Source organism: Equus caballus, chromosome 20 (assembly GCF_041296265.1).
Source record: "Equus caballus isolate H_3958 breed thoroughbred chromosome 20, TB-T2T, whole genome shotgun sequence".
NCBI classification, from domain to species: domain Eukaryota; kingdom Metazoa; phylum Chordata; class Mammalia; order Perissodactyla; family Equidae; genus Equus; species Equus caballus.
Window position 1 is genome coordinate 36,929,169 of NC_091703.1, and position 15,644 is coordinate 36,944,812.

Here is a 15,644-nt window from a genome sequence, read left to right on the forward strand (position 1 = left end):
GAGGAGTAAAAGCCATTGTGCTGAGACCAGGGAACAGGAGTTGGCTGAGGAGTTAGGGGTTTTCCCATTTCCCTCCCAACTGAGGGCAAGCCTTGTTCAGGTTAAGGCATGTTGAATTTGAAATGAAAACCCACTCAAGTTGCAATATCCAGAAACAAAATATGAGTTAAAAAAAGAAGCCACACCAATATTAACAAATGAGATTTATTGCCTTGAAGTAGAAAGGGATGTGGTCATGATAGAAGGGCCACTCTGGGTTCTCCCGAATGTAAGCCCAGGGACAGCAGAGCCCCCAGCCGAGAAACCTATAGACACACACACACACACACACACACACACACACACTGGGGGAGTCCCAGGGACTTCTGCTCTGAGAGATCCTGGGCTGGATGCGGGAAACCTGAGCACCCTCTGCTTGGATGGTTGAAGCTGTTGGCATCAGACTCCGGTCAGGAAGAATCAGCCTGAGGAGAGAAGGATGGAGGAAGGCCATCAGAGGGATCCCCAAATGCCCCTACCTGCCTCCAGCACACCCTACAGAAGCTGATCTCTCCTTGTCCCCAAATAAATCATCTCCAAGCACCCTTCCTACAGCTCTGCATAGCACTCCTCTCCCACTCAAACCATTCTTGTGACCTATAACTATGTGTGTGTCATCAGGACCCCAACTAGGAGGATGTCCCATGGAGCCCAATACAACCCTCCCCACTCACGGGCCTGAGGATCACTATATGTGCTCCCCATGCCACAGGATAATCCTGGCACGTCCACACAGGCACCACTGTATCTGGCTCCCATGGCTTGCCCACCCCTTCCAGATGCCCTGACGTACCACCTGAGCAAGGCCTTCGGAAGTAGATGATGAGGACTAAGCCAACAATGATGCCCAGCACACCCAGGCCAAAGGCCACGCCACACAGCACATTCTCCAGAAGATCTGAGGGCAGGGCATTCTGGGGCACTGGAGAAAAAGGGGAGCAGGTCAGACTGTAGACCCAGTTGGGAAGCCCCCCCCCCCGCCGACTCAGGGGAATGACATGAGTGTCTGGGATGACAAGGGAGAAACTGAGGCATTGAAGATTGAGGTTGGCTCAGAGTGAGAATGGAATACACAAGATCAAGTAGAGAAAGAAGCCCCTCCCATGGGTCCACCCCTCTTTGCTCTGAAAAGGAACCAGGCTTCCAGGAAGAAGGTTCTCACCCCAATAGGCAATTGCCGTGTAGCCATCAATTTCATGAGTCACGATGCAGGAGTAAATGTCATTGGGTGCCGGTGTGAAGTTTAAGTAAGAAAAGGCCTGGAAGCTGAGTCCATCAACGGCTGAGACAAACGTGGGCCCTGCTCCTTCCACAGGGGAGAACTGATGCTGCCAGTTCACCGTCAATGTGGGTGGGAAGAGATTACTGACAGAACAGACCAGCGTGTTGGGCTTGCCAAACTCCAGGGGCTTCAGCGTGTACACCTCAGTGATAGGGATCCCTGGTGGGGGGATTGAGGTGTGAGGGAAAGAAGTGACTAGTTTAGATGGTATCCCTGTGTTTGGAGGGAACATGGCATACAGAAGGGAGGGCAGAGAGAGAGTCAAGGAGGGTGGGCTTTGGGAGGAGAGATGAGGGAGGAGCTGGGCCTCTGAGGACGGTCTTCTTCCAGGCGAGAACCAGACCGGACCTACAGGCAGAGCCAGATCCAGGCCACTGTAGACCCCTCCACCCTGACTTCTTGAAGCACTTCCTATCTAGACCTCACATGGGCACGCTGTCTCCTCATTAAAACACAGGCTTATCATCAGATACTCCCATTCTCCCCTTCCATCTTACTGAGCATAGTGACACAAGCTGTAATATTCAGCAGGCATCACTGGGTCCCTGTTGAATTCATCAAGTTCAATAAATAGTTTTGAATGCCTGCTATGTCCTAGGCACTTGTCTTCTGCCCCACAACAAGAACAGAGCGCAGATGAGGGGTGGCAGAAAAATAAAGGTCGTAGGGGAGAATTAGAAGGCGTTAGAGATGGGGCACTAGTGTGAGGGGGAATAATTTAGTGTATAGATTAATGAGGTTAAGAATGCAGCCCTCTCTCCCCATTCCCCAAAAAACTCCTGACCTCTAGACACTGGGATTTGTCCTTCAAGATTTGGGCCTATTTCCTGGATCATCTCCTGGCAGAAGGTTTTGTCAAAGAAAATGTTGGAACTATCTCCAGCCTTCTGAGCCCAGTCAGTGAATTCCGGCAGGCGAGGCACGCGAACGTTTTGGGAAAAGTTGAAGGAGAAAAGCTGGTCCTCGTCGTAGGTCTCAGAGAGTCCCACGCTGGGACTCCAGTCCTGGCAGTATATTGTGTGTAGGAATGTGTGGTTTTCCAGATCATCCCGCCACACTGGAGTAGGAGCTGCAAAGGAGACAGGGCGGGTTCAGGGAGGTGCATGCCTCCTCCTCTCTCTTAGCTTAGAAAACAGTGAGACCTGCTTCTGGGAGAAGGGTTAGGGGCGGGGCATAACCCCTCTTGTGTCTGTTATTTAGGCTCTCCCTCCCAATGTGGGTGAAGAAGAAATTACAGGATCTCTCCAAACTTCCCCTGCCCAGAAAAGGCCAACTGTCCAAAGTGGTAAAAAGTAAAAATAGTCTACTGTCTAAAGTGACAGATTCAGAGTCACAATCTCGGTTGTGTGCTTGTGCACTGCACAAAGGCACTCAGCCGTGGAGGTAACTGGAGGCTGAAATCTAGCCTGCACCCTGCTCACCAAGCCATGCATCCTGGCACAAGGCTGCATTCTCCCGGAGGGTATAGTTTAGTCCAATTCACAGAAGGCCACCAGACTGACTTGTGAACGGCCTGGATGGGTTCCCCAGTCTCAGACAGGAGGGTGAAGGAATGGTCATGGTCTCCCCAAGCCATAGATGACACTGCCCCCTCCTATCCCCAGACAACCTGGTAAACTGAAAAAACAGTCTCCAGGCTTCTCTTCAGCCACTTCATCAGCACCAGGCCTCTCTGAAATTGTCTTCCCCTCCCTCAACCCTCTGGCCTTGCAATGACAGGATTGGGGGAGGTGACCTCATAGCTGCAGGAAATAATCCCTATTCTTTGAAACTCCTGGAGGAATCCCCCCGGCCAGCTGGAACCTTCTACCCAACACCCAATACCCAGAACAATAGACCTTTAGAGTAAGAGGGATCTTCCAGATTATTCTTCCATTCTGCCTGGCCCTTTACAGAGAAGGAAACTAAAGACCAATAAAGCTAAGAGACTTTTCAAGAATCACAAGCTGAGTCGATGACAGAGTGCAGAGTAGTCTCCTAGGTAAAAGAGTGGAAATAACATTTGCTTTGTTCAAATCCCAGCTCTACCACTTTCCAACCACATGAACTTGCACAAGTTACTTAAGCCCCCTGTCTCATTTTCTTCCTCTGTAAAATGGATATAATAATCTCTGCTTCAAGAGATGGTCTTAAATGGAATATATAAAGCACTCTGACATTGTTTGCCAACCATCCATAGTTCATCTCTTTCCCAATCCTGCTATTGTTTCCACTATCCCATAATACTTCCCACCACTTACAAAGCACAGGGCTCTTCTTCAGTGTCCTGGGTTGGCTCCCTAGGCTCTAATCCATCAGGATTGAAGTAAAGGGGAGGAGGTATTGTCATACCTCTAGGGGCCGTCCAGGACTGGGGCAGCAGCCACAGAAAGGGTAACAGTCTTAGCAGCGCAGCTCCCTGGCTCTGATCATGATCCATAGCTTCACGCCACACAGTGGGCTAGGAGCTACCCACCAGCTGACCTAGGTCCCCAAACTCCCTCCCCAGACGGTGTTGTGTCAGCTCACTTCCAATAGTCGCCCTTGTCATTTTGGCTAAACCAATCACAGAAGTGTAGGGTTTAACGTCATCAGTCGCTGGGAAGACACCTGGGGCCAGCAACCTCCTGAAGACCTTGCTCTTTTACCAGGCCAGAGTAGGTTGTGTAAGTGGCTTGGTAGGCAAGGGAGGAGTCTGCCTCCTGCTGGGGATCCCTCTTTAGTATCAGGCTGTCAGCCTCAGCCTGTAACCGGACCAGCGGGCTCTTCGGCGCAGCACCGCCCCGTGGCAGAATGCTGCAGTGGGGAAGCTCATCTTCCCACAGCAAACCCCCTGGGCTCTTCAGACCACACCTCCTCCTCCCTCCCGACTCCCCTCCTCTTCTCAGAGAGGTATTCTCCTTCAGGCATTAGCTTCAATGCGTTTTGCAGAAATATACTGAAATTTTAGAAAGTACTAGGTATTGGGCCCACAGCTAGAAATACAAAGGTGAATAAGGCATATTCCTGCCTTCAAAGAGCTTAAAGTCCAGCAGGAGGGGAGTCAATGAATAAATAATTACATGACAATGTAATATATTCAAATAAGAATGTTTCGGAAATAGTAATTTTATGAGGATGGAGGAATAAGTGGGACATAAGGTTTCTAACAGTCTTGAAGGAAAACCATTTTGACCAGCAGAACGTGAGGGAAGAGAAAAGCATTCCAGCGCAAGGTCAGAGGCACTCAGAGCTCCTTCCTTAGGAGACCTCTGGGTAGCTGGATGTGTATGTTACACAGGCTGCTAGTGTGTCCCTGTTTGGTAATGGGGAGGAGTGAGGGAGGGTCAAGATGAGCTGGAAATTTAGGCAAGAGCCAAATCACGTAGGTCCTGTTATGCCCCAAGGAGGATCTGGCTTTTACTTAGCAGATGACAGAGATATTAAAACTGAGGAGTGACACAATCATTTTAACATTTTAGAAAAACTGTTTTGATATTTCAAACAATGGGAGCTTGGAAATAATTCAGGCAAAACTGCTGGTCAAGAGTCTATAGTATATTACATCAAAATAAAAAATTGCACCCACACACCTCACACCACCCTCTTACAGCAATATAGCAATAATTTGGGTGAGAAATAAGAGCCTGAATTAAGTCTTCAACGGAAGATATGGAGGAAATCAAATACTGAGATCATTAGGAAGCAGAATCTAAAGGGCTTGGCTACTGATCAGATGCGGGAAGGCGAGATAGAGGGATCGAGGATAACATCAAGGCCTCTATATTGGGTAGTTGGGTGGGTGGTGAGTGATGGACTGAAATGAAATAGAAAAGAATGCCATAGAAGCCAGTTTGATGAAGAAGAGAGCGAGTTCAGTTTTGTGCGTGTTGAATTTGAGATGCCAGTGGAACAACCATGCAGGGAGGTGTGAAGTGCATGGGTATGGGTCTCAGGTATGGGCCGAAAACCTTAATGGACTCATCAGCCCAAATGTTGAAGCAGAGGCAGTGGCTAAGATCACCAAAGCAGACTGTGCAGAGAGAGCAGGAAGAAACACAAGGAGATAAGTCTACATGGATTCAAACCCCAAACCTCATATCAGTTATCATCCAGGATCCAGCCAGGAACATATAGCCACTCTAGATATTTCAGACTGAGAGAATTTACTACAAAGAATCAGTTACAAAGAGGTTCAAAGGGCAATAAGTGCAAAAGGGAAAAAGAGTGGCTGAAGGAGCAAATAGGAAAGAGGAATATCTGGAAATCAGAAGCTGCTATTGCACCTGAACTGGAATCCAGGTCTACAGCTGCTGTTGCCATGGGGGAGACACTGTCATCGCTGGTTCTGGATCTACTGAAAAGGTGTCATCTCCATCAAGGCTGGATCACTGAGAAGGTACTTCCTCTGCCCAGGAGGCAGGAGTCCAGAATCACCCATTCTTACTGCTGCTACATCTACCAGCAACTGCCACTCTCCTAGAAACTAAAGCTGGAAGCTTCTCGGTTTCTCCTGCTTTCTGATCTCCTGCCAGAGCCTCCTATTGAGAGAATCTAACAGGAAGCCAACTAGTCAGGAAGGCTGGGAAGTACACACCTTGCAGACTCCTAGGCTGAGCAGTCCAGAACACAGTATAGGAGGGTGGACCTGGCACTGGCACTAGATAATAACCAGTACACTGAAATGCACTAATTTGTAAGAAGCGGGTGCCACCAGGAACATTCGGCTAGGAGAAGAACAAGGAAGAAGTAGAATCAGAGAAATAAAGGTGTTCCACGGACAAGGGCAAGATCAACACTATCAAATGCTACTCAGAAGTCAAGGAAGAACTGGAAGTGTCCTTATATTTGGTAATTATAAGATGGTTGACAAATTTATTGAGAGCAGTTTCAGTGTTGCAGTGGGAGTCAACTCCAGATTGTGGTGGGCTGAGGAGTAAGTGGGAGGTGAGGAAGAAACTGTCAGTGTATATGCTGCAAGTTTGATAGAGAAGAAGAAAGAAAGACAGAAGGGGTGGGGGAAGAGGCAGTGAGAAACATCTAATGTGGCAATTAAGTAATCTTAGAAATTAATCTATGTGAATATGGTCCAACAGTGTTTCTGAGTTTCAAAATCCACACTCCCTTCTCAAAATCCAGTAACAGCAGCAATAACAACCCCAAACAAAAAAAACACCCACAACCTCCTGGATATTCTGAAACCCTAGTATGTGTGTGTGTGTGTGTGTGTGTGTGTGTGTGTGTGTGTGTGTGTGGTGAGGGCAGGAGGAGTGCCAGGGTCGGTGTAGGTTTTGGAAATCACTGTGTTACACTTCAAAAAACAGAACATTTTCCCAGTGTCCCACTCTTTATGGACTAACTCATCAGTAGTTCCTGCGGTGGAAAGATTTGGGCTGTTAGGAAAATAGAAGGCAAGTTTGTGACATCACCAGGACTGTAGGGGGAGATACATGACACACAGCCACCTAGGGTGTCGGTAAACTTTTTCCATGAAGCATCAGATAGTAAATGTTGTACGCTTTGTGGGTCACAGAGTCTCTGTCATGAGTACTCAGCTGCAGCATGCAAACAACCACAGGAAACATGTAAATGAAAGCGCATGGCTGTGCTCCTAGTTTCCTCCTGGCTTTCCCTCCCACTTCTCAGACATCTCCTTCTCAGTTTCCTTCGTGGACTACTTTCTTTCAGCAAGTCTTTAAATTTGGCGTTCCCTGGAATTTGGTTCTTAACCTTTTTTACTTATGGACACTGAAATCTAAATTTCATGAGTCACAAAATATAATTCTCCTTTCGCTTTTTTCCAACCATTCAAAAATGTAAAAACCACTCTTATTTCTCAGGCCATATGAAAAGACAATGGACTGGATTTTGCTCACAGGCCATAGTTTGCTGAACACTGTCCTACGCGTGTGGTCAGAATTGGGATGGGGGACCCAAAATAAACCCGCCCTCCAAAGCGAGGCCTCATTCCCCCTTGGGGGTGGCAACTGGCTAGTGAATACATTGTGCCCCAGATACAAGAGATCGTTTGTAAGGAGCTTTGGGGTGAGGGGAACAGGAGGAAGAGGACTGGGTGGGAGGGCTGGGCACAGGTGTAGCAGACGCTGCAACTACTCTGGGTGGGAGGAACAAGGCAAAGGGGCCCAAGTTCTCCATAGAGAGTAGGGTGTGGACAAGACCGGCAAGAGGAGAAATGTAGCCACTCATCATCAAGGCCAGGGCAGGTGTGGTTAACTCCTCTCTGGGTATAAATGGTAACAAGTTCAAACACTTGTAACTACCCTTCCCTCTATGTATTCCTTCCTGTCAGGACCCTCTAACAACCTCCATAATAGATTTCTCAATAATAGTCTCTAATCAGCTTGGGGAAGTGATAAACGTGGGCAAGAGAGGAGCAATGCAGCCTGTTCTGCATCCCAGTAACTCACTGTCTATTTTGGTCATTAGATATGAATGTCTATGAAAACAATGGCATAACACCTGTAAATACAGTAAGCCAGGGCTTTCTAACACTCAGCTCTCCAGCCCCTTTCTAAATACTGCCCCATTGTTTTTCCTGGAAGAATCAAATTTCCTGAAAAAATTGTGGCAACCATCTCTACATTTTCATACTTATCATTTAATCCTTAAAGTGTTCACCCACACTTTTGTGTTGCTAACTCAAATGGACTCTTCGCAGTCTCTGCAACATTTGACACTGTTGGCCATGCCCTCCTTCCTGAAACCATCTATTTTTTTTGGCATCCTTGATGGCACTCTCTCCTAGTTTTCCCTCCCACTTTTCTGGCATCCTGTTTCCTTTGTGGTCTCCTTTCTTTCAGCTACCCTTTAAGTGTCGGTGTTCCCTGGAGTTTTACCCTTAACCTTGTCTCTTCTTACACTATACACTTGCCGTGGATGGCATTTACTCCCACATGCCTTCAGTTACCACCTATTTGCTGACATCTTCCAAATTTGCCCCTTCAGCTCAGATCTTGCTCTGAGTTCACACCATCCATATACCCAAATGCCTTTAGGCATCTCCACTTGGATGTCGTGCAACAGCATTTCTCAAACTGTATTCTACACAAAAGCATCCCTCAAGAAATTTTTAAAAATGCAAACTTGATAGCAGCAATTTTTAATTTTTTAATTTATTTTCAACACAGATATAATAAAACACCAAATGCATTTACATAATAATTTTTATTATGCAACAATTTATTATATTTAATAAGGCTATTTTGTGTGTAAGCAATAGAAACCAATTTTGGCTGACTTAACTTTTAAAATGGTGATTTATTGGAAAGATACTGAGCTAGTGCATGAAATCAAAAGAAGAGTGGACTAAGCCAGATTCCGGAAGGGGAGCCACACGGCCTTTGGCAGCAGGGGTTGAGTTGTCATTAATATGCTTCACCTTCAAAGCCCTCCAGCCTCTATCTTTCAAGTTTCACATTGCTGGGAGAGACCATCTGACTGGCTCAGCTTGTACTAGGTGTGTACCTCTGGATCAATTAGCTGAGACCAAGCACAATGTCACCTCTATTCCCAGAGAAGGGACAATCATCATGACCCTAACAATCACTTCAATACAGTTATCTTCAACATACGGCATCCCAGACAAGTGCATGAGAGCATGCGAAGCATAAGCATGAGGTTAAATCTGTGCATTAATGCTCAGAAGCATCACCCAACTATCTGCCATGGTGATGTATGTCATCCACCTGAAGATCTCTGGTCTGCCACAAGTCTTGCTATAAATTCAAAATATACTTCATGATACGATTTAATGTTGATTTATTAATAAAAATACTTATATTCCACTAACTGATTTCCTTTGGACCTGTGACTTAAAAAGTTTTTTAAAAACCAAAACATTTTACTATGTAAATTTTCAAACATACACAAAAGAATGTAATAAATCCCCATGTAGTCTCATGAGTTTCAACAATTTTCAACATTCTAAAGGTCTCCCGTTCTTGTTTCATCTATTCTCCTGTTCCAAACTTATTTTTTTTTTTTTTTTTTTGCTGGAGTGTTTTAAACAAATTCTGTCACAGTATTTCATCAGGAAATCTAAGGGTATCTATAATAGATAACTTTTAACATAAGTACAACATTATCACCACAACCACAAAAATGTAAACAATTGCTCAACTTCATTTAGCCCAATCTGTGTTCATTTCCCCTCAATTATCTCAAAAATGTCTAAGAGAAAAGAAGATTTAAATGAAAAGCAGTGTCTTACAGTTTTCAAACTGTACTTCCAGTTTTTAACAAATGGTGAGTTTTCTATTTTGCATTATATCCCATAAACCCATTGACGGTTCAATAAGGAATTCTAACAGGCAGATGAAGTTTAGGAATTACTACCCTGAACGCTCCTCCATCTCAAGATTTACAAAACTAAACTCATCACCTTCCCGTCCCAACATCTTCCAACTCCTGCATTCAAGACCTCAATAAATAACCTGACTGCCCACCCCATTCCCTGAGCAACAAATGTGGGAGTCAATCTTCACAACTTGATGGTCCTCAAATCTTCTCATCTCATGTTGACCAAGTCCTATCAATTCTACCTCTTTAATATCTCCCGGATCTGTCCTCACTTTTCTTCCCATTCCCACTGGTCCAGGCTTTCACTGGTTTGCTTGTTTTTTCCTGGATTACAGCAATTTTCTTATCATTAGTCTGTCTCCAATCTTATTTTCCAGTGCTGCCAAAGGATCTTTTTATAACAAATATTTGATCACATCATAATTTTTCTTTTGGTGAGGAAGATCAGCCCTGAGCTAACACCTGTTGCCGGTCTTCCTCTTTTTGCTTGAGGAAGATTGTCGCTGAGCTAACATCTGTGCCAATCTTCCTCTATTTTGCATGTGGGATGCCACCACAGCATGGCTTGATGAGCAGTGTGTAGGTCCGTGCTCAGGAACTGAACCTGCAAACCCTGGGCTGCTCAAGTGGAGCGCCCAAACTTAACCACTATGCCACGAGGCCAGCCCCACATCATACTTTTATATGAAAAGCTTCAAACAGTTATCTGTAATCTGCTCTCCTTGGCATGATCCTTAATGATCTGGAATCACTTACCCTACCACCATGTGTCTTTTGAGATGAAATCTCACCTCCTTCAGGAAGCCTTGGAACCCAGAGTGGAGGTTAACAGCCTCTTCGGTATGTTCCACAGCACCCTGTGCCTGCCACTACCATCATTTTTACTGTATTATTCTGTGATTTATATATCTGCTTCACAGTCACCTCACCCCACTGCAAGGTCCTCAGGGGATCATGTCCCATTCTTTTACATTCTCAGCATCTACCAAGAAGGCCTACCAAATGACTGCTCATGGGATGCATAAATGGGCTGTTAGTTACTAAGGATGTTGAAGCTGAGCCTGGAAGAGCCTCCAAGCATTTGATGAATGATCGACTGTCCTTTCTAACAGATATTTCAACAGTAAATCTTACCAGGCATGGCTATGGTCTACCCTACAAACACCTTCACCCCTACTGCCTCCCCTGTGCACCCCACCACTCTTCACATTCCATTCTGGGCCCTACTCAAGATCATACCTGTCACTTTCTTCCTACTCTCTGCCACAACCTACTTCAGTGAGCAAACCTAGCCATCCAGCTCCCACATTTACCCTCATTCCCAGCTCAGTACATCCCTTCATATCCATATTCATCGGCCCTTTTAGCTATGTTATCAGGATATAGCAATCCTCTCAACTACTCTACAAGCTCAGAATTTATTATTCCCATTAGGTAACAAGAAAACTGTGGTTCAAAGAGGTTCATTCACTATTTATTTAGCAAATATTTATTGACCACCCTCTATGTGCCTGGCCACATGCTGGGCACCAGACACCTACCATCATCAAACACATAATCTAATGAAAATAGGGAGACATTAAACAAGTAAACATACAAACCTGCAAAAGCAAATTTTCAGGTCCCTGTTACTCTGAATTCTATTCCCAGACTACAGAAACTGCTCTCCAATATCAGTAATGACCCCAATTACCAACCCAATGAGTTTTTCCCCCTTCTTCACTCTCTCACACCTATCTGTAGGATCTCAATTCCTCATTCAGTCAGAACAAGGATTTTTAAACTGCAGTCCACAAGCCATACAATTCAGGGGTCCATGAACTTGGATGGAACAAAAAAGAGTCACTTTTATTTTCAATAACATCTAACTATCTGAAATTTAATTTTATAAATGTAGAAAATAAGTCTTTGTAGTACTAGCAGTACCTGTAATGTCATCAATAGAAAGCATCATCAATTAATATTTTCATATCACGTACAGAGACATCTCAAAATATCTCTCCTTTACAATTATAAGAGTTGTTAGACCTGCCAATAAATTACTTTATTTAATGTATTAGTTAAGAAACACATATTGTATTAATAAGGGAACACAGATTACTAGATCATCACACATTTCTTTAAATATTTCGATAATTATATATTTTATTTACGCATTTACAAATATTATTGTCAGTCAAGGTCCAAAGGCTCCAGTAAACTGCCAAAGAAGTCCACGGCACAAAAAAGCTTAAAAACTCTTGATTAGTCATTTATTCAACAAACATGAAGTCCTCACCAGAGCCTTCTCTTGTTCTGGCTTCCTCATATTATGTTGTTCTGCTTTTCCTTCTTGTTTGATGCTCTTCCATTGGTTCTGCTTCCTGTTACTACTCCCTGCGTGAGCATCTAACCCAAGCTCAATCCCTAACCCACGAGTAAACTGTTTTATACTTCCTCCTTTATAAATCTCACCTCCCTACATGACTGATTCAAACATCACCTCAAAGATGACTCCCAAATTTACCTCTCCAATCTTTTATTGTGGTTGCAAACCAACCAGAATAACATACCATCCAGAGGCCGACTGCCTGGGTTCCCAGCTCTGATCACTTGCGAAAAGTATGACATGGGTAAATTATTTAACATCTCTTGTTTCAGCTGCTTCATTTGAAAAATGGGGGTGATAACAATAGTATCTACTTCTCAGGGTTATAAGGACTAGAAAAGTTAATACATGTTAAACACTTATAACAGGGCCTGACACATTTCAAGAACTCAATAAATGTTAGCTATCACCAGTCTCATCTCCTTCCAGCCCAACGTTTGTATCTGGCACTTATTAACAGGTATAGTGCTAGCCACTGGGAGTATGAAGATCGAGTTCCTATCTAATGACATAATTCCAATCAAGTCATTGCTCAAAAACTTTCAGTGGCTCCCCACTGGGTCCAAACTTAACAGCATTGAAAATTCCCCATAATATTGCCTCAAATAAATTTACCTTCCAGCCTTTTCTCCTCCTGCTCTACTTGTAGTCTATTCTGGGCAGACTGGACTGCACCGCTCCCTGTGAAAATGACCTGTGCTCTTCTGCTTCTGTCTTTCCTCACACCATTCCAATATCTGAAATATATAATTGATGGCAATAATTTTGTCTTACTATGATTATTTCCCCAATACTATGCATGACGACCCATAATACATATACATTACAATCTTACCTAGTCACATATTCACTTAAGCATCAATTTCCTTCAACACTTGTTCACTTTGTGGGCACCCCATAGTGGCCAGGTACTGTGCCAGGAGCTGGGGATATTTTTTTAAAAAATAAAAAGAATACAACACGGTTCTGTTCCCAAGATCGAAGTCCAGTAAAGGAGACAAACACGTAATCACATAAATGCTATTCACTGTGAAAGGTGCAATCGTAAGAGGAAGGGACATCAAGGAATGAGCAGTTAGCTCAATTTGGGAGGCAAGAGAAGGCTTTTCAGATGGCGGTATTTGGGCTTAGATGGATTGCAGGAAAACCTATTCTGTGTAGAGAAAGTCGTAGAGTCATGTGCCATATTAACAACACTACAGTCAAGGATGAACTACATATATAATAGTGGTCCCATAAGATCAGTACCATAAAGCCTAGATGTGTAGTAGGCTACACCACCTTGGTTTGTGTAAGTACACTTCATGACGTTCACACAAGGAAGAAATTACCTAACACCACATTTCGTAGAATGTATCGCTGTCATTAAGTGACACATGACTGTATACGTGAAATACAGGGGCACAAAACAAAATGGTGTGCCTGGGGAACAGTTCAATATGGCTGGAGTATAGCTCCCAAGAAGTGGCTAGACATGAGGCTGGAAAGGTAAGCCAACCTTTCTGTCAAGCACAGGAATTTGGACTTTATCACACAGGCAATGAGGAATTTATAAAGGGGTTTAAACAGCAGCATACGCCCAGAGTTGTATTTTAGGATGCTCACTCCTGGGAGTACTGTGGCAGAGGCAGAGAGGGCAAGTGGAGCAGCACTTTTCAACAGAATTTTCTGAAATGAGTTTGTGATGTCTAATATCACAGCCACTAGCCACACGTGCATAATGAGAACTTGAAATGTGGCTTGTGCATCTGAGAAACTAAATTTAAAACTGTATTTAATATGAATTGAAATAGCCACATATGGCTAGTGGCTACTGTACGGGACAGCACAGCTTTAGAGAGAGGGAAATCAGTTAGGAGGCTGTTGCTATAGCTCAGGTGATAGGACTAGAACCGAGTGTGACTTCATGGCCATTTTAGGGCCAAAATAATAAGTCTAGTGGATATAAAGTCGTGAGAAAAAGAAATCAAGAATGGGCTCCCAAATTGCAGACTTCGTGATTTAATAGTTGCCATTAGCCAGGATAATATAGAGAAAGGTCTAGCGTGCATACAAACTGCATCAATTTTGAACATGTTGAAGTGTCTGAGGACTACCCAAGTGGTAATATTTAGTAGCAAGTTTAGCTCAGGAGAGTTGTCTGAACTAAAGATACAGATTTGAGAGGCTTTGAGCCATGGAGTGAGATTGCCTAGAGAGGATGAACAGAACTAGAAGCAAAATCCTGGTAAACATCAACGTGTAAGAAGGGGTTGAAGAAGAGCCGACAAAGGAGACTGGAGAGGAACAGTTGGACAAGTAGGAAAAGAAACAAGTGAGCTGGTCACAGAAACCAAGGGTGTAGGGAATTTCAAGAAGGAAGCATGATCAAATGTCAAATGCTCCAGAGGTCAAATAAGGTGAGAACTGAAAAGTGCTTCCTGACTTTGCCAATTAGGAGGTTCTTGGTGACATTTGCCAAACAGTTTCAGTAGTGGAAGAAATGGGCTGAAAAGTGGGATGGGGCAGAGAGAGGAAAATTTAGATGACAATTTCAGGTCTTGACTAGCAAGGGAGCTGAGAGGTAGAGGAGAGTCTACAAGGGGATACCATACCGACAAGGTTATTTTCTGTCTTTCCTTTTTTTTGAGGGCTGGGAAACGCATAGGAGAGAGAATTTTAAAATGTCAATTGATAGAAAATGGAGGATAGCTTCAGAGTAATAGATAAGGTCGACCAGGTCAACAGAAAAGGAAATTTCCTTAAAGTGAAGGGAGGACTTCTCGTACAATGATAAAGGATACACACATAGCCCACTTTACAGGAGGGAGATGGAAAGCCAAGAGTTCTCCCGCAAGTTGGCCTTTCTGTTCTGTTGGTGGGAAGTGCGGTTTATCGACTGGGGTGAAAATTTGAACCACACTCTGAGGGTCAGGGGAGAGATTACGGGCTATGAACAAGTAAAAGATCTGCTTTAGGTGGCAACTGAATCACCATACACATCCCTAGATTAGACTTTTATGGGACTGATTCAAGACTGAGAGTAGAGGGCAAACCCTTAGAGAAAAGCAGAAGAGTTTTAACTTAAATGGTCGAGCACGAGATCGGTAAAGAAATAAAAGTGATCAGAAGGCTGGTAAGTTTTGTAGAAGGCAGAGGAGTCCAAGGACTGCCAGGTCTCAATGAAGTCTTGGTAGGGTCACGGAAAATGACAGGTTGAAAAGCCGCCTAAGACAAAGAAGACGAACAAAACGCCCACATCTAACGCCCACATCTACCGTCCGCACCTCATCTCCCGGAGGCAGGCACCGCGAGGGTGATAAACTCCCTCTCCGTCGTCGAACCACACTACACCGGGGGAGGGCCCCCCCGCAAACCCTCACATCTCCAGGTCCAGGCCCCATTCTCCTTAGCTGACAACAGCTCGGTGGCGCGCGTTTCCGCTGGACTCCCGCCAGGACGTCCCAAGCTGCATCTTATACCTGCGGACAACGACCCGAGGCAGGCCTCCCCCGCCGCCCCGCCAGGCCCTGGGCAGCGGAGGAAGGGCCGCTGAGGCGGGAGGTCAGCGCGCCGCGCCCGCTTCCGCCCCACCCACAGCGCGCGCTCCCAGGCTCGCCACCGGAGCCACGGGACAGGCCCAGACGCCTGCGCACTGCTGCTGTGCTCGCGGCCTCCGGCGCTCCTTCCCCCTCCCCC

General features: G+C 44.9%; 1 protein-coding gene across 4 annotated transcripts; it reads right to left on the reverse strand.

The window, feature by feature from the left end:
- Window positions 1-190: 190 nt before the first annotated feature.
- On the reverse strand, window positions 191-15,601 carry LOC100061035 (HLA class II histocompatibility antigen, DM alpha chain-like). 4 transcript variants are annotated; one of them, XM_005603795.4, is made up of 6 exons: window positions 15,233-15,601; window positions 12,582-12,703; window positions 2,106-2,390; window positions 1,202-1,480; window positions 836-961; window positions 191-464 (listed from the first exon to the last, which is right to left on the reverse strand). In XM_005603795.4, exons 1-6 carry the CDS (start codon window positions 15,235-15,237, stop codon window positions 460-462), a joined length of 822 nt encoding a protein of 273 aa, XP_005603852.2. In that variant the 5' UTR covers window positions 15,238-15,601; the 3' UTR covers window positions 191-459.
- Between the last annotated feature and the right edge of the window lie 43 nt (window positions 15,602-15,644).